Below are 25720 nucleotides of genomic sequence, written 5' to 3' on the forward strand. Positions count from 1 at the left end.
ATTTATAGATATATATTTATAAATGACTAATTATAGATTATTATATGTTATTTTCAAAATGTTGTCTGCATATTACAATAGTTTGTCACCCAGCGATAGGGATGTGCGTGACAACCAAGCACCACTCACATTTTCTTCAGGAAATGTACAATTCTAGTTTCTTTTATTGTTGCCTAAAATATACATACAGATAACCGTGAGTAGCCAGAGTGAGCTGACACTATCAAGAATGCCTTCCATTTTGTTACAAGCTCTCCCAGTCTAGTGTTGGGAGAGGGTAACAGGACTCAATTAAAGTTTTAAAAAAAAGAAACGTAAACGTGGAGGATTCCCTTCAGTCCTCTGCCCCAGAAATGTGAGTCAACCACTAAATTAGGCAAAAAAATATTTTATTTCAGGTAACAAAGTAAAATGTAAGCAATCAATCTTCAGGAAAGGGTCTAGCCAAAACAAAAAACAAAAGGTTGCCTAACTTTTGGAAGGAGGAACTAAATGACCTATACAGGTAAAAGAAAAGAAATAAAGAAATAAACAACATAACCTTCCCTCCACCCATACACATTATACCTCCTCAGGACGTAACAATTTGCAGAATTACAGGACTAGGTCTGCCCATCCTCGGGAGTTCGTTCTTCTGAATCGAACTTCAAACTACCAAGGACGCAAGAGTGAAACTCTCAAGCATTCAGAGTAAAAATACACTATATTGCCAAAAGTTTTGGGACGCCTGCCTTTACAGCACATGAACTTTAATGACATCCCATTCTTAACCTGTAGGGTTTTATATGGAGTCTGCCCACCCAAGGTTTAGGAGTGTGTTTATGAGAATTTTTGACCATTCTTCTAGAAGCGCATTTGTGAGGTCAGGCACTGATGTTGGATGATGGGGCCTGGCTCGCAGTCTCTGCTCTAATTCACCCCAAAGGTGTTCTATCGGGTTGAGGTCAGGACTCTGTGCAGACCAGTCAAGTTCCTCCACACCAAACTCGCTCTTCCATTTCTTTAAGGACAGACGCTTTGTGCACTGGTCATGTTGGGACAGGAAGTTTGAAGAATCCTCAAACTTTTCCCATCAAATTAGGAGCGTGAAATTGTCTATGCTGAAGTAGGGATGGCTCGATACCACAATTCTGGTTCAGTACCACAATCTAATACCGAAGTACCGATATAAAAAGCGATACCATACAGAGTCTGAATTTTGGTGCGGGTATTTTGGACCTCCTTTCTCAGAGACGGGGCACCCTCTGGCACCCGCGTCCCGAGCTCTGGAATCTCCACGTGTGGCTCCTGGATGGGATGCGGCAGGTTTGAGTTACCATCACTACCACTAGGGCAGAGTCCACTCGGCATGCCCATGCGTTGAAGTGGAACCTCTTCGTCACCTGGTGTTCTTCCTGCCAAGAAGACCCCTGGACATGCCTGATCGGGTCCGTGCTCTCGTTCCTCCAAGAAGGGTTGGAGCGAAGGCTGTCTCCCTCCACCCTTAAAGTATATGTGGCCGCAATATCTGCCTACCACGACCTCTTGGAGAACAAAAAGGTAAGTCAGCACGACCTGGTCATCAGGTTCCTGAGGGGAGCAAGGAGACTGAATCCCCCTCGCTCTCCCCTCGTACCCTCTTGGGACCTCTCAGTAGTTTTAGATGCTCTGCAGAGGCCTCCCTTTGAGCCTTTGAAGTCAGTCGATCTTAAGTTCTTGTCAATGAAGACAGCGATCCTGACCGCATTGGCCTCCATCAAGAGGGTGGGGGACCTTCAGGCATTTTCGGTTGACGAAGCGTGCCTGGAGTTCGGGCCGGCCAACTCTCACGTGATCCTGAGACCCCGGCCTGGATTTGTGCCCAAGGTTCCCACCACTCCGTTCAGAGACCTGGTTGTGAACCTGCAAGCGCTGCCCTTGGAGGAGGCAGACCCAGCCTTGGCACTGCTCTGTCCAGTAAGCGCTCTCTGCACTTACGTAGACAGGATGCAGTGTTTCAGGACCTCAGACTCTTTGTCTGTTACACCATTGTTTTGGCATACCAGCAGCAGGGTCGTCCATGCCCCCTTGGGGTCAGGGTACACTCCACTCGGAGTGTGGCCTCCTCTTGGGCTTTAGCGCATGGCGCCTCGCTAACAGACATCTGCAGAGCTGCAGGCTGGGCGACACCGAACACATTCACAAGATTCTACAATCTCCGAGTGGAGCCTGTGTCCGACTATGTACTCGCCTCCACTAGTGGCTGGTACTGGACTAGGCTCAGGTGTCTTCGCTTGCTCACCCTTCAACTCCACGGACTGGATACGTGCAATATTCTTCTCCATATCCAGTTCTCCATATGCAGCCCTTAGCGGGTCATATGTGTATTCTCGAAGTCCTCCCTACAGGTAGGCATCTTGTCATATCTCCACCTGGAATATGCTTCCCAGTCTACCTTGGTATTCCTGTGATAAGTGGGAGTCCTTCATCCGTACTAGCATTATGACAGGGCACTCGCACTTACGCAGGGCACTGGAAGACAGCTGAGTGGCGTCACTGTATTGGGACCCCCATTCGTCAGTCACTGACGTTACTTCGTAGTGACTGAACGAAAGGGAACATCTCGGTTACGTATGTAACCCTCGTTCCCTGAGAAGGCCACATCCGCTGTACCGCTAGAACGGCCGGGAGTTCAGTCTTGGCTCCTCAGCAGGTAAACATAATGCGATGTTGGCAGCGCCCTTCCTTATATACCCACGCGGTGGGGCGGAGTTACGCATGCAAATTCCGCATGCCCATGGCATTGGCACTGACATTGGGCGTTGTTAAATTCTCGAAGATTATTGGCTTCTAAGCGAAACCCCCATTCGTCAGTCACTGACGTTACGTCTCCGTTTCCTCCTCAGGGAACGAGGGTTACATACGTAACCGAGACATTCTCCTGTTAACCACCAAACCCAGACGCGTCCATCGGATTACCAGACAGAGAAGCGTGATTGGTCAACCAGAGAACACGTCTCCACTGCTCTAGAGTCCAGTGGCGGTGTGCTTTACACTGCATCCAACGCTTTGCATTGCACTTGGTGATGTGCGGCTTGGATGAGCTGCTCGGCCATGGAAACCCATTATATGAAGCTCTCTACACACTGTTCTTGAGCTCATCTGAAGGCCACAGAAGTTTGGAGGTCTGTAGCTGTTGACTCTGCAGAAAGTTGGCGACTTCTGCACACTGTGCGCCCAAGCATGCGCTGACCCTACTCTTGTGATTTTACGTGGCCTACCACTTCATGGCTGAGTTGCTGTTGTTCCCAATTGCTTTCACTTTGTTATAATACCATTAACAGTTAACTGTTGAATATTTAGTAGTGAGATTATTTCATGAATTAACTAATTCCACAGGTGGCAACCTATCACGGTACCACGCTTGAGTTCACTGAGCTCCTGAGAGAGACCCATTCTTAAGGCATCAAAACAAAAAATGTGTATGCTAGATCCTATACCCACTAAGCTACAGAAAGAGGGGTTACATTTAGTTCTCCTCGTTTAGCGATAAACTCCTCATCTTCACCTCCGCCTTCCACCATAGTTGTTTTCGCTCTGGACGTGAGATGCGAATGGTCGCATACAGAAAAAAAAATCATCATCTAGGCTTTATCGTTATTATCACAGGAAGACACATTTTTATTGTGGGAACAATTTTACCGGTATGTCGCAAACGAGAAGTTATTGCCCTTTCCTATTGTGAAACTCTTTCTGCACTGTTGGCAGGTTTAAAGCTTCTCTCCAGTGTGAATTCTCATGTGTTCCTCAATTCTTCCTTTTCGCTTGAAACTCTTTCCTCACTGTGGGCAGATGTAAGGCTTCTCTACAGTGTGAAAACTCATGTGGGCTTTAAAATGCCCTTTTTGACTGAAACTCTTTCCACACTGTTGGCAGGTGTAAGGCTTCTCTCCAGTGTGAACTCTCATGTGGACTGTAAGGCTTTGTTTATGTCTGAAACTCTTTCCACACTGTTGGCAGGTGAACGGCTTCTCTCCAGTGTGAATTCTCAGGTGGTCTTCAAATCTTACTTTTTGACTGAAACTCTTTCCACACTGTTTGCAGGTGTAAGGCTTCTCTCCAGTGTGAACTCTCATGTGGACTATAAGGCCTCGTTTAAATCTGAAACTCTTTCCACACTGTCGGCAGGTGTATGGCTTCTCTCCAGTGTGAACACTCATGTGGATTGGAAGGCTTTGTCTATTTCTGAAACTCTTTCCACACTCTTGGCAGGTGTAAGGTTTCTCTCCAGTGTGAACACTCATGTGGATGTTAAGGTTTTCTTTTCGAGTATAACTCTTTCCACACTGTGGGCAGATGTAAGGTTTCTCTCCAGTGTGAACTTTCATGTGGGCTTTAAGGTGTTCTTTTAAAGTGAAACTCTTTCCACACTGTGGGCAGATGTAAGGTTTCTCTCCAGTATGAAGTTTCATGTGTTGCTCAAAGTTTCCTTTTTGAGTGAAACTCTTTCCACACTGTGGGCAGATGTAAGGTTTCTCTCCAGTATGAAGTCTCATGTGTTTCTCAAAGTTTCCTTTTTGAGTGAAACTCTTTCCACACTGTGGGCAGATGTAAGGTTTCTCTCCAGTGTGAACACTCATGTGGACTTTAATATGTCCTTTATGTCTGAAACTCTTTCCACACTGTGGGCAGGTGTAAGGCTTCTCTCCAGTGTGAACTTTCATGTGTTGCTTAATGTTTCCTTTTTGATTGAAACTCTTTCCACACTGTGGGCAGATGTAAGGTTTCTCTCCAGTGTGAACTCTCATGTGGACTTTAAGGTTTTCTTTTAGAGTGAAACTCTTTCCACACTGTGGGCAGGTGTACGGTTTCTCTCCAGTGTGAACTTTCATGTGTTGCTCAATGTTTCCTTTTTGAGTGAAACTCTTTCCACACTTTTGGCGGGTAAACGGCTTCTCTCCAGCGTGAACACTCATGTGGACTTTAAGGTGTCGTTTTTCAATTAAACTCTTTCCTGGCTTTTGAGTGATTTTTTGTGAGGAAATATTTTCAGTCTGTGAGCAAGTTATGAAATCATTATGTTGCCCATACGGATCTTTCTCTTCCATTTCATTTAGTTCTTGACTCTCCACTTTAAGTGCCATCAGATCTAAAAGAGACAAATACAAGTTAACCCCCGTTTAATGGTACAAAACAACATCAAGACATTAAAACATTTAAGGCATCAAAACAAAAATCATGTATGCTAGATCCTATACCCACTAAGCTACAGAAAGAGGGGTTACATTTAATCTCAGAACCTTTTCTCAACCTTTTTTTGTGCCAGGGACCTGCATATTCATAAAAAAAAATATTTTTAAGATGCATCGTTTTGAACCATAGCATAGTGTAAAACAGTAACAGCCTATCAATTATTTGCATATACAATGGATTTGGCTCCACGGAATCGCCTGTTGCCGTAAATTCATACCTAATATAAGAGGCATCGTATTTACAATTAAAGCTAGACTTTTTACCTAATTGATAGGTTCAATTAATCTGTCCTGTTTTGTGCCCTTCTCAGCATTTTTCTCGGTGATTCAAAGACAAAGACTTCTCAGATCTGAGGGAAGGAAAATCTTCAATTTAATAGACAATTCTCAGATAGATATAAGAGAAAGAAAGGAGGTGGAGAACAGACTTATCCAATGGAAAATAATTACATCATATACATCTCATGGTATAAGAATGTGAGCCACGTGATATCAGTATAATGCATACAACACATCTGGTAATCATTATTTCCACCAGCAAGACACTGAAAAACCTATGTCTAGGGTATGTTTCCTTTAGAGAGAGAGAGAGAGAGAGAGAGAGAGAGAGAGAGAGAGAGAGAGAAAACAAAGGGAAAAAAAAGGCCACACATATTCATATGAAGTAGATTAAAATAATGAGGATAATGTGGGTGATTAACTAAAGGGTTAATGCTGAGATGGACATAAAAACCTATCATTAACCCTCTGGTGCTCTTCGTTTAGGGGTTGCATTGGTTGTCTTCCCGGTCATAAGTGACCGGACACCTAAAAATTAAACTTCCTCCACCCCAGTAAAACCAATGCAATTTATTTTTCTTCAATAATATTTTTTTCTTTTTAATTTTGTATTTTGAGATTATTTTTTAATATGTATGCAATAATTATGGTCTATTTTTGCCATTGAAAATTATACAAAAACATTTTTGTTAGTTTTTTATTTTTTATTGCAGTATTTCAGGTTAAAATAGAGACTAGGGGCCCTATCTTGCACCCAGCGCAATTGACTTTGTACACCGACGCATGTGTCATTCCTATTTTGCACCCGCGCAAAGCGTGCTTTTCCCTCCACAGAAGCACGTCGCTAAACTAGTGAATGAACTTGCGCTCCCTGGGCGGTTCAGCGCAAAAAAGGAGGCGTGTTCCGGCGCAAACAATCCCTGGTGCTATTTTGCTGTTCCATTAAACAATTGCGCCACTGACCAGAAAAAACCTAGTCTAAAGTCAGTGGCGCGTTGCGCGTTGTTCATTATGCTATTTTAAGGGCGCATACACTTTGCTCATGTAACCTACACAGATGCAACAGTTCTTTTTGCAAATCATAAATTGTTACACTAAAAAAATATTAACACATGAGATGACGGAAATCATTGTGGTGTGCCACGAAGATGTGAAAAAATAGGCATAAATCTAGCTTACAAATGATTCAGGCTAATTGTAATAATTAAGGATAAGACCTGTTTGCCCAATAGTGGCAAGACATAGGCTATATGTATATAAGGACATCTGACAAATTGGTTTGTCCGTCAAGAACCAGGAAAAAAAATCGACTGAAAAACTGAAAAAACTGAAAGACTGAAAAAAAAAAGACTGTGAAATCACCTTTACCATAATGTACAACATTACAACTTCACTTCTCTGTCTTTCACTGCTCTTACAAGAACATCAGGCTGTGAACCGCTCCTGGCGTGCGCCTGGTAAATACGCCATAATAATAGCAATCCATAATGGAACTTTCGCACCTGCTTTTAAAGGGAATGTTGGAAGACGCTCGGATTGGTTTATTCATGTTACGCCCAAACCAAACCACACCTATGAATAATGAAGCTACTTCAGACCAACCCATTTTAGATTTGCGCCGGGCGCAAGAGCCATTTATCCCGCCGGGAAAATAGCAACAGCGCCGAGACCCGCCCACAAAGTTACTTGCGCTTCGCGCTTTGACACTTGCGTTTCAGATCGTTAAAATAGGGCCCAAGGCCTTCAAAAACTATTTTTTTTGAACACAGATTAGCGCCCTCTTTTGGAATCCCAATCACTATGGAATCACTAGAGGTCTCTATGGAGAGGCTTGAGAATTCCTAGTTCTGTTTTGAACACATTTAATGATTTTTTTTTTTTTTTGATGGATTTGAATATATATTTAAAAAATCTCAGACTATTTATTATAAAGTTTTAGATAATTTTTGTTAGAAATATAGATTGTTTTCTGTGATTTTATGTTTTTGCAGATTTCCCATTAATTTCCTATGGTGTCATTTTTGACCGACAACTTAGCATGCTCGAATCATGTCCTCAATTTAAATTGTTTTGTGTGTTTACATACCTAATGCTAGAAAAGATACCAAGTTTCATTAGCCTGGTTAAAACCAGACCATTCTCAGTAGTAACTGAGTTATGGTCTGGCGAAGCTTCATAGACAAATCATTTCCAAAGGGGCGTCACCAACGGGCGTCGCTCAAATGCCTCTGGGCGCAATTGGATAGACCTAAAACCAATCAGAGCGATGAGGGAGATGACGTATGCAGAGCGATGGAGAAACTCTGGCGTCTCTCAATATGCGTTCTTCTCTGTACTTGTGTTCCCAAATAGGAAATGTCCCCGGTTTCTATTTCAGAAATCTGGTCACCTTACCTAAACCACATATTAATGTTTAAAGGGGTGGTAAAACACATTCTTTTGAAGGCTTGACTGTGTTTGTGGGGTGCACTGTAACATGTGTTCATGCTTCGTTTAAAAAAAAATTGCCTTATTTTTCATATATTTGACCTTTATTCTACACTGCTCTGTCCCTCCTTGTAAAACGGTCTGATTCTTTCCGGGTTGTATGAAGCCGGTCCCTCAAAAATACGCAGTGGGCTCTGATTGGTTAGCTGGCCTAGTGTGTTCTGATTCGCTAACCGCAGTGCACGGTTGTCGGAAACGTCACGCCCCTTACCTGGAGGCTGTGCTTTGGTCAGTATTAGAAACAACGGCGTCAATAAAACCATATGAGCCCGAATCAGACCCAGAACATTTGAGTGAAGATGATCGAGCAGAACCTGTTCAGTCCTCAAGAGTAAAGACTGCGGATCTATAATGATCGCTACTGAATGGCACTTTAACTTTTGTATTTTTAGAACGATTATAGCCAAATATCTGTCGCAAGAACTAACCCAAAACGAACACTAAGCACTGGCTTTAACTAGTAAGTTAGACAAATCACACACAGAACCATGTTTAGCATGCCTGAAGATAAACAATACATAAAAGCTCTAATCAAAGAATCATTTACACTAATGTCAGGTTCGCTGTTGAGATTTTAACGTTAGTGTTTGTAACGTTAGGTGTTCGTCGGATAACGTTAAGTATGAATGAGCATTTAACAGACTGGTTTGCAGAACAGCGCTGTCATCTGTTTACTTCCTTGCTACAACCTATTACAGGAAAACACATCGATGAAATATAAATCAGACTTACAGGTTGTGGCCCGTAAACAGCTTCTGTTTGTAAATCCAGCTTTCAGGACAAGCCGTTGTGCAAATCCTGTATTGAACTCGCGAAGTTTGTGGAAGTTTGTGTTGTCCTCCGTGAAATGTGCAGCACGCGCGTCGTGCATCCACGCACCGGCAGTGTTTTTTTCACGCAGCTGACGTTGTGCAAATCCGGCATTGAAATCGCGAAGACGGTGGATGTTTTCCTCTGTTAGATGTGCTGCAGGAGCCCTGCGCGCGCCTGATTCCACGCTGACTCAAACACACGTGCATATAACATGCTGTATGTTAAACGCTCTGCAACGCACCCCCGTCCCAAGGAAGGCTGAACAGAGCAAGTACCCCAGACCTGCAATCCGGATGAAAATAACAGCGTTTCCTCGGCATCGCGGCAACAACACTCCAGCCTAACTATACCACAACAGCGCAGCGATACAAAATGGCCTCACCCCCCCTTATTTAATCTTCTCGGAGGAGGGGTTTATGTAAATATTGAGCCTGTTGATGTCACCAACCCTGGAGGAATGTCTGTAGTCGCCTGCTGGCCGTTTGCTGTAGTTCTTAGAAACTGATTTCTTTAAAAGCAAATATCTCCCTTTGCTTTAAACTTTGAACATTGTAACTTTACAGATGTTGTTTATGCTCAAGCAGCAACATTAGACGCTAGCTAAAGTTAGAATAGTGAAATCGTGGTTTACCACCCCTTTAATATATTATTTTTAAAATGTAAACGAAAAGAGACAGGGTGTTTTATACTTTGTTTTATTATAAATATATAAGATAATCAATGTAGGCCTAGCTACGCGTTGCCTGAACCACATTTGTGTGGCTATTGTTTAAGAATTTTTTTTTTTTATGAAATGAGGCAGTGCTGTTTTATGACATATTTCGTACGCGAACTTCTGACTTGCGTCCGTGACTTACCAAGTTTGACTCCGGAGAACGAACTCCCGAGGACAGGAGGACACTAGTCCACCTACTCTGCTAATGGGCAAGCAGCGTTCTTGACAGTATCACTCAGTATATATTTGTATATGTAGTGCAGGGAATGCATATTATCTTCAATGCATGTTTATAACAAAACGAAATATAAAAAACCCAGCCTCTTTTCGTTTACATAAAAAAAAAACACATAATATAGGCTATGATTATCACTGTAATAAATTAAATATGACAGTCTCTTTTTGTTAAATGTCAGTTTATGTGTGATCATCAATAGCAATTATAAAAGTATAAGTAAAAGGTATAAGAAGCTATACAATAAATAAAGCAATTCAGTCAAAGTCAGCGCTAGGAGACAACAACGGTAAAGTTTAATATCTTAAAAATATAAAGTTATAGATTATTAGTTATAGTTATTAATTATAGATTAATGAGAGTAAAGATCAGCCGTTAGATCTACACAAGACGAGACAAATCATATCTTATGTTTAACCACTACAGAGACAGAGCCAGCGGCAGACGACAGAAGGACTGTCCGAGGAAAGGCACCTCTCGGTGGGCTCAATGAGCGATTGAGCGCCGCTGAACCACTGGAGCTCACAACTCCGAAAACAGCAGATCAAATTTTCAAAAAGGCGCTCTCTTTATAAAAAAAACACAGATTTGAGCTTTAAACAACTACATTCTCGCCTGAAAAGGACTTAAAACTATATTTTGTAAAACATTAACACTACCAGAGGGCTCTCGCTAAGACCCATTCGTTTTTATCCACCAAGGGGCAAGCTGGTATATCAGACTTTTGCCGAATCCAGTCGGAAAGACAGCGATAACATCTTTTTTAGATATGAAAGCTTCGAGTGTTGTTCTTTGCTCTGGTTTTAACGAAAAGGAAAAGTTTAAATCGCTTAAAACAGACTCGATAGCCGATTCGAACGAGTGATGCTCCACGGCGGCAAATCTGCTTCAACGTCGCTGCGCTGTCGTCATCTTGTAAAGCCCGCCCCAACGTTTCTAATTGGTGCCGCGATTTCTAGGGATTAGAAATGGGTTTGAATGGACTCTTTGCCAGACTACTTGCAGAGCAAATCTAAATTTGCCGGAAGTTGTCTGGGTTTTCCCAGGCTAAAGTTTCATATCATTCTGATGAAGCTGTGATTTAAAAAAAATCCAAATGTAGTTCATATGTTCAGTTTTTCATAGGTGTGTGTGTGTCTATAAGTGTGTGTGTGAGTGGATGTGTCAATATCACACTTTTGATGTTTTAGAGTGTCACCCCTTTACTGCTTTGTACTTTTTTTCAGCATTGTGGCCGATTTGTAGATTGTACACAAAAATATTCAGTGAATTTGTGTGTTTTTGCCGATTTCTCATTCATTTCCTATGGGGGTCATTTTTTATCAAAGAGCACAAGTGGGAGTCATTTTTTTACGACCACTTAGCATGCTCGAATCATGCCCTCAGTTTTTTTGGTGTTAACATACCTAATGCTAGAAATGTCAGCAAGTTTAATATTTTTCCGATGAAGCTGTGATTAAAAAAAATTCAAAATGTGGTTCATAGGCTCAGTTTTTCATAGGTGTGTGTGTGTATAAGTGTGAGTGGATGTGTCAATAACACACTCTTGATGTTTAGAGTGTCACCCCTTTACTGCTGTGTACCTTTTTCAACATTGTGGCCGATTTGTAGATTGTACACACAAATATTCGGTGAATTTTTGTGTTTTTGCCGATTTCCCATTAATTTCCTATGGTCGGTCATTTATGACCGAAGACAATGAACACTACTTTTTTTTTTTTATGACCAATTTGCATGCTCAAATCATGACCCCAATTTTTTTGTGTGTTTACATACCTAATGCATGAAAAGTCACCAAGTTTCATATCATTCCAATGAAGCTGTGATTTTTAACATTTCAAAACAGAAAATGTTCTGGTCAGAAATGACCTAAGAGCACCAGAGGGCTAATATATGAGGCATCGTATTTACAATTAAAGCTTGACTTTTTAAAAAAATGTTCCTGCCATTTTCGAGTTGGTCATCGCCCTTTCTTTTACTGGAACAGTCTGCAATGAAATGGACCAAGGAAGTTTGCTGGGGCCCGATCATCTCTCCACAAACTTCTCTGCCACTTTACGTGCACCGCACTCTGCAGTCTGTCAGATACCATATGTCCGGAACCAATGAGACGCTAAGCAATCGCAAGGCGCTCCAAGAAGCACATTTTGATCTTTATATTGTTTATGTTTTGGATCAAATGACATGTCATAACACTTAAAAAAACTTTAAAAAAAAAGGACAATTATTATGAATATAAAATAAAGAATATAAAACACCCTCAGTATTTTAAAGATAATGAAAGGACTGTAAGCAACATGAATGATGTGGTCAATGGGTTTAACTATTTTTTTGTAAGTGTGGGACCAAAACTGGCAGAGGAGATTAATAGTCCACAGACAGAAGGTGAGCTGAAGGTTGTGGATTATTTAGACAGCAACCCAAACTCAATGTTTTTGAAACCAGCTGAGAAAAAGGAGATTATTGAAATTGTTAGCAAATTTAAGAATAAAAGGTCTACAGACTAGAATGACATTGATATGGCTTTAATTAAGGATGGTGCCATACCAGAGAGGCATGAAATCGCTGTCACTGAACTTTTCCTGGACCGTTCCCAGCTGGTGGAATGACCTGCCTATCTCAATTCGTGCGGCCGAGTCTGTAGCCATTTTCAAAAAACACTTAAAGACACATCTCTTCCAGCAGCACCTGACTGATCGAGAATAGCACTTATCATTCTATTCATTGTCTGTCTGTCTAATTTATTTATAAAAATAAAAAAAACATTCTGTTCTGTGCTAGATTAACTGAGACTTGTTACAGCACTTGCATATTGTTGATATTGTTGCCCTTCGACTGCTCTAGCTGCTTCTATTGCCCTCATTTGTAAGTCGCTTTGGATAAAAGCGTCTGCTAAATGACTAAATGTAAATGTAATGTAAATGGATGTCATTGGTGCAATTGTAAAACTGTTAACTTATATTTGTAATTTGTCTTTCAAAACAGGCGGATTTCCAAGCAAAATGAAAATTGCTAAAGTCATTCCATTATAAAGCTGGAGAGAAATCCGTAATCAATACTAATTACAGGCCATTGTCTTTACTCTCTCAGTTATCTAAAATATTAGGAAAATTGTATGTAAATAGATTGGATAATTTCATCAGACCTGCAAACTCCCCAGAGTAAAAAAGGTGACGGTGACAGTGTCAGTGGGGGGGTCATATGCAAATGACACATTTCTGAGCGTGACTTAAAGAGAATGACATATTAATATTTAAAAAATGATTTTATTTACAACACGGAAATGCCTGGAATTCAAGGAAGTGTTGTGACGCATGACAAAAAATAAAACTGACGGTTCGGTACGGATCTTGGTTTGGAAATCACGGTTCGGTACAACAGTTTTACAAAATTCCTTTTTAGATTTAACAGTGGCTTACTGAAGAAGAAAAAAAGTGTCTGTCCTTGAATTAATTAAATTATATCTAACAGTGTATTGAAGATATTGCTGTAAACTATATAGGGAGCCCTTACTTGCATATTAATATTAAAGGTTAACAAAATAGAGCCCAAACTATTATTAGCCTAAATTCATTTCTGATGTGTAGCTAATTATTTATTATTCGTGCACACGCTGTGGCTTCTCTCTCTCCCGACAAAACGGCGTTTTCGTGTTTTCTATCTTGTGAGTCAGTGTTTTTGTACGTCCTCATCTCGTCTATCTGTTCTAAAATGTGCATACTGTGCATACAGTTGTGAGTTTCTGCTCAATATCGGCAGAGTCACATCTTTAGAGATAAACCTCACACACGCCGAGGCTCAGGCTGCACTGACCAGTCGGCCTTCAACATCCCCGACCCCCAGTACTGCATCTGGCCCACAGCGGAGGAGCCAAACGCAGCGCGAGATTAAGCAGAAGGGGGGTAAGCGCGGGGTATACGGGCTAGGCTAGCTATCCCCACAATAAACTGGATTACATTTGATTACTGCTGTTGTGTCTTTGTTTGCGCTGTGTACTCAATGCGTGTCACTGACGCTTTTCATATGATAGGAAAATATCTAAAAATAATGCTATAATCAACACTTACTAACTCATTCATATCGACAGCTGTAATGGTTCATTACATGTGTTACAAAGTTGGTAGAATAATGATGAAGACGGCCTCGGCGTGACTGGGACTCGTGTTAATTCAGAACTCTCAGATACAAACACAATAAACTCGCGCTCACATCGCTCTCATAACTCAGTAGTTACTATAAATGACTTTGTTAGCAATCGCTCCGTCTCTGGTACATTAGTGATGTCCGGTTCGCGAACGAATCATTCTTTTGAACCGGTTCTTTTTAGTGAACCGAATCAGTTCACCAAATCGGACTGAATCGTTCTAAACGGTTCGCGTCTCCAGTCAGCGCTGATCCATAATTTACTAAAGTTACTAACTTTCTGACATGAGTGACAGTCCCTCTGACTAGAAATAAACTAATAACCTGAAGTATATCCTAGTAACTACAACAGTTCACTGAACTGAGACGTGCTGAGAGAACTCATGAGAAGTGAACTCAGGTCCATCCGTCTCTCTGGCAGCAGCTCGTGCCTGCTCGTGCCTGGTAGACCTCGTTAAACCACGCCCTCTCCGCTCATTTCAAATGCAAAGATGTCAGCCAATCACAACAGTGGGCGTTTTTACTGAAGTCTCACAGCAGACACGCCTCTTGAAGCAGGGCATTCAGCCACAGGGCAAACAGCAGTATAGAAAAAATGCCTTATATTTCTACATTATGACATTTTATGATGTAAAAATCATACTAACAATATAAGTACACCTCAGGAAACATTATAAAATAATAGAAAAATGCCATGCCATGGGACCTTTAAAATTTGTGATTTTATGGATGATACTAATATTTTCTGTTATGGGGAAAATTTGGAGCAGCTTTTGGAGGTGGTCACAACAGAAATGAATACGTTAAAAATGTGGTTTGACAAATAAATTGTCGATGAAATTTAGATAAAACCAAAATTATGTTGTTTGGTAACCGTAAAACTGATACACAAGTAAAAGTAATAATTAATAATGTTGAAAATAAATTTCTGGGTGTGATTCTTGATTATCTGTTGGAAAACCCCTATTAAATATATCAGAGCAAAAGTAGAACAGAGTATTGGAGTAATGGGGAAAACAAGGCATGTATTGAATAAAAAAGTACTTTATATTTTGTATTGTTCACTTGTGTTACCGTATTTAAATTACTGTGTTGAAGTATGGGGGTTAAAACCACCTTACAAACATTAAGCACAATACAAAAAAGAGCAATTAGGATATTAAAGTAGGTTATCGTGAGCATACCAATTTACTGTATTTAAAATTGCACACTCTAAAGTTTAATGATCTGGGGCACAAATAATCTACAAAGCAAAAAAATAAACAGCTGCCAGGAACAACAACTGTTCACAGATAGAGAGGGGGGTTATGACTTGAGAGGGGATTTAAATTGGAGACAACAGAAGGCTCGAAAAGTATGTATATTTCTATTTGTGGGGTGATTTTGTGGAATAGTCTGAACAAATTGATCAAACAAAGTGTAATATTTTGCAATTTAAAAAAAAAAACGTACAAAAGATTTATTTTTGATAAGTACAGATGTGGGGAGGTATAGTGATAATTCCAAACTGTTGTTAATGCTGCCTGAATAATTTTTTCTGTTAGTTCTTCTGTATCTTCATAGCATGATAAAGTAGAATGTACATTGGAGTATTGTTTCTGTATTATTTAAAATGGTACGTTTGATTTATCTTGTTCGATTGTGATTTGGTTTAGGTAAATACTGGGGGTAGGTCCTGATAAGCCTATCCCTTTTCTAACTGGGTGATTATTATGCTGAATTTTTGTTTCTGTTTTATTATATTTGTTGTGTATATTTTATGTGTTTCTTTCTTATTTTTGTAATAGTTAGAAATAAAGTTAATTCATTCATTTAAAGCAGCACTAGGTAACTTTTCAACCTTCATAATATATTTTCAACACTCTTGTGATGATACATCGACTTACAATAGGTTGAATGACACGTCTGCCATAGCCTGACGGGGTCTGTATCGTTTTTAATCGTACTTTTAAACTTCGGGTTTCGGGTAGTAACCCGAGAACAAAAAGAACTACAAAATTCGACTGCTTTAAGGCATATACGTCACTTCCACCACCACCCCCACTTCCTTAAATTTGGACGTGCGAGCCCGAGCCAAACTATAGTTTGTTTGGCGGATGTTATAGTCATGGCCGAGGCAGCACAGAAAAATAAGAAAGCAAAGGTTTTGTCGGAGGAAAGCAAAAAGAGGAAACGAGAAAGTGATCGGATTAAAGGCAGGATGAGGATCAACATTGGGCCAGCGTTTGCTTGTTGACATGAGCTGAAGGAGGAGGGGCTACATTCTTGCAAGTAAATTGAGAATGAGGAGATACGTCATGGTCGCTTGCTGTCACGTGACGAATTAGACGTACAAAATCATATTTTAGGATACCTAACATGTCTGTGATATTTGTTTATTTGTCTTGCCTCAAGCTATAATGCAAATCGATTTTTCAAATGTGCAGATTAATCTATGGTAGCTTGATATTATAATATTGACGATGTATGGTTATTACCTACCACTCAAACATTGAATTGAAGTATCATATAGATTCCGTAAAACGGGAACCAATAGACTAGGCTACTATAATGACGCTGGCTTGTAAATGTGAGCATCGCGATCATTTAGCATTTGAAAAAATAAAACCCATGAAATTATATTCATATGACATGCTGAAACATATGCCACTGTACCTGGGATGAAGACATTTCACACGCGACGCAAGCAGAACACCTGCATGTGAACTCCTGCAGTGTTCAGGGCTATTATAGTTGTCATGTTGGGGTGGCAGTGGCTCAGTGGTTCATGTAGGTTGTCTACAAACCGGAAGGTTGGTGGTTCGATCCCAGGTTCCACCTGACCAAGTGTCGAGGTGTCCATGAGCAAGACACCTAACCCCAGCTGCTCCCGACGAGCTGGATGGCGCCTTGCATGGCTGACACCACCGTCGGTGTGTGAATGGGTGAATGTGAGGCAAACTGTAAAGCGCTTTGGATGCCCGTAGGTCTGTTAAAAGCGCTATATAAATGCAGTCCATTTACCATTCATGTCAACAAATGCACGTGCGATGCATCCACTGATGTAGAATGACAGTTTACGACAGTAGTAGAGGACAATACTGTTTCCCAACTGTAGGGGGACCCCGAGAGCAAAACCTACCTAGTGCTGCTTTAAATACCGTTGAATACAATACATATTGCTTCAAAGCAGCTTTAGAGTGATGAACAATAAAATTATTCAATGATCAAAACTTAAAATCAAAATAATAAGAATGTAATAGCCTTAGACACTGCTTTGGATGCAACTGGCTTAGTGAACTCTGTACATTGTTTGGTTCCAGCAAAAACAGTACCTGTGCAGCAGGGCAACTGAGAGACGGCATAGTTGCGGATCATCATACAGGTTCTCCCCACTCAGTGACGCACCTACTGAGTGTCCGGTTGAAAGTGCCCTAGTTATTGGCGATTCTATTACATAGAACGTGAAACTAGAGACACCAGCCACCATAGTCACGTGTTTACCGAGAGCCAGAGCACCTGACATCAACCCAAATTTAAAAGTGCTGGCTAAAGCTAATCGTAAATTCTCTAAGATTATTATTCACGTCGGCACTAATGATGTTTGACTTCGCCAGTCGGAGATTAAAGAGGTGTGTGAACTCACAAGTATGATGTTAGCCATTGTAATATGCTCTGGCCCACTTCATGTTCACCAGAGGGATGAGATACTTAGCAAACTATCATCACTCAATGGCTGGTTGTCTAAGTGTTGTGTGCAGAATAACATAAGGTTCATAGACAATTGGAAAAGCTTTTTCCCCTGGAACAGAGATTGCCTGTTAAAGCTGTGCTTACTACCAAACGGTCTCACAACAACACAGTGGCGGACAGCGGAGAACAGTGTGTCAGTGCTGAAACCTATGATCACTCTCACCGAGCTGCTCTCGCGGGAAGAAAATGCATCTCTGTCAGCCACAGTGCCCATGTTAATAAATATGAAGTAATAAATAAACACTAACAGAAAAATTGACAAAAGATGGGAACTGACGGGGAATATTGCGACCAGCATTTATACCAAAGCTGCTGTTTTAGACCCACGTTTGAAGAGCTGATATGCAGAGAAAAAGGAAGAGGCATACTTAACGGTTTTGGATCTGGCTAAAAGTTTATCTGCAGAAGCTGTTCCAGAAAGCGATCCTGCCAGTAGTAAGCTACAGAGGAAAGTGAGTCACACCAAAGAAAAAAAAAAGGGAAAAGCAGGTGGAGATATCTACATTTACATTTATTCATTTAGCAGACGCTTTTACCCAAAGCGACTTACAACTTAGGGGTACAATAAGCGATTGGTCATGAAGAGTCGAGTGAGCACAACAAGTGCCAGAAATACTTAGTCCGTGTACGTTTCTCAGCGTAGCACAAGCTAGAGTAGGAAGGGAAAAGGGAAGAAAGAGGATTTTTTTTTTTTTATGATGTTAAGTGCTCACGGAAGAGATGAGTTTTTAGTTTCGAATCAGCGTTTCGGATGGCGGTGGGCAGATCGTTCCACCAGCTGGAAACGTTGAATGAAAATGTTCTGGAAAGGGATTTTTTGCCTCTCTGTGATGGTACCACAAGCCTTCGCTCCTTAGCTGAACGAAGGCTTCTAGTGGGGGTGTGGATTTGTAGAATCGAGTCAAAGTATGCAGGAGCAGAGCTCGTGGTGGATCTGTAGGCAAGCGTCAGTGCCTTAAACTTGATGCGAGCAGCGAGTGGTAGCCAGTGCAGAGAGATGAAGAGTGGTGTGACGTGGGTCCTTTTGGGCTCGTTGAAGACCAGACGTGCCGCTGCATTCTGGATCGTTCGAAGTGTTTGGATCGCACAAGAGGGGAGTCCAGCCAGAAGCGCATTGCAGTAGTCAAGTCTAGAAATAACCAGGGCCTGGACAAGAAGCTGTGTTGCGTCCTCTGTTAGGAACGGTCTGATCTTCCTGATGTTGTAGAACGCAAACCTGCACGAGCAAGCTGTCTTAGAAATGTGTTCTCTGAAGGACAACTGGTCATCAAATGTTACTCCAAGATTTCTGACTGACTTTGAAGGGGAAATCAGGGATGTACCTAACTGGATGGTGAAGTCATGTTGCATAGTGGGACTGGCGGGGAAGATGATTAGATTAGATTAGATTCAACTTTATTGTCATTACACAAGTACAAGTACAAGGCAACGAAATGCAGTTTAGGTCTAACCAGAAGTGCAATAGCAGCAAGTGCAGGATATACAACGTTTGCATAAGTGCAGGACATGGATATGTACTGAGTATATATAAATATGTCTATAAATAGAGAGATGGTTATTACTATAAACAGAATTTACAGGTGAATATGTACAGTGAATAATATACAGATGGTTAATACTATAAACAGAATTTACAGGTGGATATGTACTATGAATATAATATAATATACAGATGGCTATTACTATAAACAGAATTTTACAGATAGAGGTATACAATGATATGTTAGGCTAAAATTAGGAATATGGCAGTGGATTAAGGTAGTGCAATAAATTATGGACAGAAGCTATCCGAAAAAAAGTGTAAAGTGCAGTGGAAGTGATTGCATATTACAGTTAGAAGTACGGTGCAAAATACAAATGTAAACAGTAGGTACTGTAAATAACAGTCGGCAGTGCAAATGAGCATAATCCAGTTACGGTGTGGTAGTGCAAGATGAATAAGTAAACAGTTGTTACTGTAATAAAGAGTCGGTAGTGCAAATAACAAAGTGAAGGTGGATGTGAGGTAGGAGAGTTATCAGTATATGAGGGGAGTGGATCAGCGGGGGTTTGAGTTCAATAAAGAGACAGCTCTGGGGAAAAAAACTGTTCTTAAGTCTGCTGGTCCTGGTCCGGTGGATCCTGAAACGCCTGCCGGAGGGCAGGAGAGAAAACAGTCTGGAACTGAGGAACTCAGTAGGTGATTTTTACTCATCCATGCAGAGCTGTCAGCCAGACAGCTGGAGATTCGTGCAGCTACTGTGGGGTCGTCTGGTTGGAATGAAAGGTAGAGCTGAGTGTCATCAGCATAGCAGTGGTATGAGAAGCCATGTGCCTGTATGATGGGACCTAAAGAAGTAGTGTAAATGGAGAAAAGGAGACGTCCAAGCACTGAGCCCTGAGGAACCCCCGTGGTCAGTTTATGTGCTTGGGATTCCTCTCCTCTCCAGGCAACCTTGAAGGACCTACCTGTGAGATAAGACTCAAACCAATGGAGCCGAGTCCCTGTGATGCCCAGTGATGAGAGGGTGGACAGAAGAATTTGATGATTGACCGTGTCGCAGGCAGCAGATAGATCAAGGAGGACGAGGACTGATGATTTGGAGTCAGCTTTAGCTAGCCGCAGGGCTTCAGTGACCGACAGTAGTGCAGTCCCTGTGGAGTGGCCCCTTTTGAAACCGGATTGGTTAACGTCCAGCTGATTATTCTGTGAGAGGAAGGATGAAACCTGGTTGAAAACAACTCGTTCAAGAGTTTTCGCTATGAATGGTAGGAGAGAGGCAGGTCTGTAGTTTTCTATGAGTGATGCAATTAAAGTGGGTTTCTTAAACAGTGGAGTTACCCGAGCCTGCTTGAAAGTGGTAGGGAACGTGCCAGTGCAGAGAGATGTGTTGATGATGTGTGTGAGTGCTGGTAGGAGTGTAGGAGAGATGGCTTGAAGGAGGTGTGAGCGAATGGGATCAAGAGGACAGGAGAAGTTTAGATACTTCGGCCTCAGTGAGTGTGGAAAATGAGGAGAGAGTATGTTCGGTCGTGGAAGTGGATGATCTAAAATCCACAGTGCGCGGGGGTGAGAACTGATTGCTGATAGTTGTTGTTTTTTTTGTTAAGAATTGTGCAAAGTCGTCTGGAGATTGGGAGGTGGTGGGAGGTAGTGGAGGAGGACAGAGCAGAGAGTTGAATGTTCTGAAAAGTGTGCATGAGTTTGGGGTGCTGCTGATCTTGTTTTGGAAATAAGAAGATTTAGCTGCATGTATTTCATCCGAGAAGGATGAGAGCAAAGACTGATACTTAGCTAGATAAGATGGGTGGTTTGATTTATGCCACTTCCTCTCTGCTGCCCTGAGTATCGTCCGGTGTTCACGAATAACATCAGATAACCAAGGGTTAGAGGGAGTAACTCGTGCTGGCCTTAAGGAAAGAGGGCAGATATTGTCTAGACAAGAAGTTAAAGTAGAGCATAAAGTGTCAGTTGCAGTGTTAACATCCATGGAGGAGAATTGTGTGGATGAGGGAAGGGAGGATGACAGAGCAGAGGCGAGATGAGAAGGAGAGAGTGAGCGCAGGTTTCGTCTGAAAGTAACTGGTGGAGGAACTGGTGGTGCATGAGTAGTAAGTTGAAGATTGTGATGTAGAAATGATCTGACATGTGTAGAGGTTTGACAAAAAATGCTGTCAGTAGAGCAGCTGCATGTGTAAATGAGGTCCAGATGGTTACCAGATTTGTGGGTATGTGACGTGATGAGGCATTTGAGGTCGAATGAAGCTAGGAGGGAGTGGAAATCTGAAGCATAAGATTTGTCCAGGTGAATGTTGAAGTCGCCGAGTACTATGAGTGGGCAGCCATCCTCTGGAAATGAGGACAGCAGAACATCTAGTTCATGGACAAAGGTGGTCAGTGGACCTGGGGGGCGGTAAATGACTACAATATGGAGTTTAGTGGGAGTTGTAAGCGTTATAGCATGATATTCAAATGTGTTGTTATTGCAAAGAGCTGTGTGCGATGAGTATTTCCAATTGTTGGAAATGAGAAGACCCGTGCCCCCACCCTCCCAGTCTGGCGAGGGGTGTGGGAGAAAGAGAAGTTATTAGAGAGAGCAGCAGGTGTTGCTGAGTCTTCTGGACGGACCCAGGTCTCAGTCAAGGCCAGGATTTTGAGAGCGGATTGAGTGGCAAAGGCTGGAATGAAGTCAGCTTTATTGACAGCTGACTGACAATTCCATAGCCCCACAGAAAAAGAAAGAGAGGGAGGGGCATTAGAAGAGGAGGGAACAGGACGTAGATTAGCAGTGTTACGGTGCCGTCTACGTGTAATAGTGGGGCGTGGTTGAGAGATAACGGGAATGGAGTGGACGCACATGGTTAGAGAGAGGAAAGGAAGATGAAAGGAGAAGAATGGAGATAACTCGGTGCCTTATCGGAGTCCCAGCCTCGGAGGAGTCACGCAGAGGAAGAGTCGAATACAGATGTCTTTACCCGCGTCGGTCTTCACACGCGGAGGCTGAAGACGCTTCCGCGCCAGCTATGGAACGCTCGTTAAATAGAAACTATTCGCTGCTGAGTGAGATCAGCTGGCTCTGATAATTACACTTCAACGCGCAGATGATGATAGCCCGTGAATGGCTTCAAATCAATACTAATTTCTGCCTGGATATAGGGCAACTTAAGTGCAAAACGCTCGCTCAGTAATAACTTATTCAAATGCAATTTACTATGACAGTAATAAATTACTGACAGACAGAATAAAATACAATAATACTAGGAGAATAAACACTGTTCTAGAAAATAGCTACAACTTTAAGCCATGCAACAGAACTAAAGAATATGTTCAAAACTTACAAGCATGTTCTCCCGACCTGCTTCAAAAGCCGTTCACTTTGCTTCGCTATGCTGATGGCCATTGAGGAAGAGCAGCAGGAAGAAGGATGAAATGAACTTGTGTTTCTTTCTCATAATATGACAAAAATGAGATCAGAGGGAGAAAAACAATAGTGACAGTCAGTTATAATTAGGGCTTCACGGTTAATCGAAATCGAACCGCAATCGCGATTTGGGTTATGTGCGATTATGAAAGCGCAAAGGCTGCGATTTTAATTAAATAAATATATGCCCAGTGTTTCAGTGAAGAGCGGCTCTGTGAACAGGATTAAACGCTGCTCCGTTTGAGTCGCTTATAACAATTATCTTCACAAACTAGTAATGTGAAATGTTCATAAACCTGTTGTTCAACAAAATATGTTTTAACTCACTTCATATAGTCAGTCGAGCTGATGTGACTTCTTATCACAGAATGTCAATCAGCACTGAATACTTTATTATTATGAAAATACCCGAGAAGGCTTGCAGAACTTAAATACACCATATCTTGTATTTATAGTATTATCTTCATGTTTAATCAGTCAAAGCGTTTCTATCTGCGTTTTATTCAGCCTACAGGAGCTTCACATTAGGGATTTCCCATAGGGATTTCCTGAAAACAATTACTTCTCTGACGCAAATGTGGAGTTTCTGCTCGAGGGCGCCCTCTGGCCTCCAGTATTAATTAAACTTTTGGGTAGAAAATAAGAAAAATAAAACTTCTCTAAATAAATGTATATGAAAATCCATTTGTTTTTCTTCAATGTACAGGAGTTTTAATCCCCACAGTGGATGCAAGAGGCTCATATTTCATATTAGAAACATAGACTATCACAGATAAAAACACAGATGATTTCTAATGATTTTTAGTCATAGGCTGTCTGCATATTAACAGGTAACCCATCATTTTTTAGTTTTCTGTAAAATATAAATATTATTATTATACTGTAATATTTATTCTTAAATCCTCTATATTAATTTTTTAATAATGAATGTTATTGTAATAGTAATAGTTCTTATTTTTATTTAGCAATAATAATAATCAAAATTATTATTAGTCATATTAATATAAACAAAAAATTTTATATCCACTTTTCATTTGTAATTTTTTTTTAAATAATAATAATCATCACATTTTAAATCGCAATTTTAACCAGAATAATCTCAATTAGATATTTTCCCCAAATCTTGCAGCCCTAGTTATAATTGACCATATTTGTGCTTGTTAGCCTATATATTTTATTTATGTGCTTTATTTTATTCACACTGCCACTGTGACTCCTAAAATTAAATGTAATAAAATAAGCAACATTTCAACCTGAAGGTCTTTTTCAGGCAAACAACAAGTTAACAGCAAGGGACAATTTATATCAGCATGATCCATCACACCTGACCTAATTATTCAACTCATTCCCAGATCATCCAATAGACGTGCAACCAAGTTACCATGGAAGGTTTGGCCATTTCTTCAACGCTTCTCATCCTCTAGATGGTGTGAGGATTGTTAATGTAAACTTAGTAGAAAGTAGATATAGGGGTTAATATCGTCTCATAATATTGGATCTTCTCAGTTTGAAGGCAGTATTAGTGTTTGTCAAGTCATGTGATCTCAACATGTCTGTCCACATGAGGCGACCCACTCCATGTCAAATAAAACTGCTTTAAATCAGGACTCTTCAAAAATATCATTAATTTCTCTAGAGATGGACATTTTAGTAAGATCAAATGATTGAGCTTTGAGAATGAAACCAACCTGTTTGTTCCTCAGTATCTTCATGTTTCACTCTCAATGTTTCTTCAATCTTCATCTCTTCTCTCTCCTCTTTCTCTGTTTGTTCCTCAGTATCTTCATGTTTCACTCTCAATGTTTCTTCAATCTTCATCTCTTCTCTCTCCTCTTTCTCTGTTTGTTCCTCAGTATCTTCATGTTTCACTCTCAATGTTTCCTCAATCTTCATCTCTTCTCTCTCCTCTTTCTCTGTTTGTTCCTCAGTATCTTCATGTTTCACTCTCAATGTTTCCTCAATCTTCATCTCTTCTCTCTCCTCTTTCTCTGTTTGTTCCTCAGTATCTTCATTTTTCACTCTCAATGTTTCTTCAATCTTCATCTCTTCTCTCTCCTCTTTCTCTGTTTGTTCCTCAGTATCTTCATGTTTCACTCTCAATGTTTCTTCAATCTTCATCTCTTCTCTCTCCTCTTTCTCTGTTTGTTCCTCAGTATCTTCATTTTTCACTCTCAATGTTTCTTCAATCTTCATCTCTTCTCTCTCCTCTTTCTCTGTTTGTTCCTCAGTATCTTCATGTTTCACTCTCAATGTTTCCTCAATCTTCATCTCTTCTCTCTCCTCTTTCTCTGTTTGTTCCTCAGTTTCTTCATGTTTCACTCTCAATGTTTCCTCAATCTTCACGTCTTCAATCTCCTCTTTAATGAACTCCATCTTTATGTAGACGTGGATCTCGTGCTTCAGCAGGAGTTTTTCAGTGTTTGAACACTCTGTCCTGTTTAAGAGGAGAATAATTAACAGAAAGAAAAATAAATCCCTTAATCTCTGAGTGTCTCAATGAGCTCTAGTTCAGTCGTCCAGTTAATGGAACTAATTGCTCTGGGGTCTGCTCTTCATACATCGCTAACTCCGTTATTACAAGAGTTCATTACTGAACCAGGGGCAATAATGATTTTGGGATGGCTTAATGCAGCCCATGAGATGCAGAGAACTTGATCTTGATCCTAAGAAACTTTATTAGATAGATATATGTTTTAGTATATTAATGCTGACACGTAACAAATCTGCTTCAAAGGTCAAATTAAATGAATTGCTAATTACAACATTAAAATAAAAATGTAAAGCCTGTACAAATACTAGAAATCGTTAATATAAATGACTGGGGGGATAAAACTGCACATTTCATTTATCTATTATAATAAGGATCTATTATAATATGGATTTATGTAATTTTGGTTGCTTGGCTGTTTTCTTTATGAAGCTCCAGAAATTTGTCAAGTTTTTCATAAGGTCTTGAAGCCAATTGTGGTTTGGATTATCGATATATCTGCCCTCTTCAGTGAACACAGTAATCTCAGACAATTTAATCCAGATATTTTAACATAATACACAAACTCGTTTGAAGAACCAAATTAGAAATAGTTCTAAGATTAGAAGATCTGGCATCTGAATAATTTCAGAAGCGAGGTATGAAGAACGGACCCCTGATGAGACAAATGATCAAAATGAACACAACAAATTAATAAAAGAATACAAATTATACAAA

At 40.7% G+C, this 25720-nt stretch overlaps 1 protein-coding gene across 1 annotated transcript; it reads right to left on the bottom strand.

The window, feature by feature from the left end:
- Positions 1-380: 380 nt before the first annotated feature.
- LOC307120034 (uncharacterized protein) lies at positions 381-24408 on the bottom strand (the record flags this gene model as incomplete). The annotated part of the gene is made up of 2 exons (XM_079806860.1): positions 381-5107; positions 24204-24408. The coding sequence occupies 2 exons, from the start codon at positions 24406-24408 to the stop codon at positions 3798-3800; spliced, it is 1515 nt and encodes a 504-aa protein (XP_079662986.1). The 3' UTR covers positions 381-3797.
- Between the last annotated feature and the right edge of the window lie 1312 nt (positions 24409-25720).

This window comes from Gobio gobio (genome assembly GCF_949357685.1).
Source record: "Gobio gobio genome assembly, chromosome: 23".
Taxonomy (NCBI): domain Eukaryota; kingdom Metazoa; phylum Chordata; class Actinopteri; order Cypriniformes; family Gobionidae; genus Gobio; species Gobio gobio.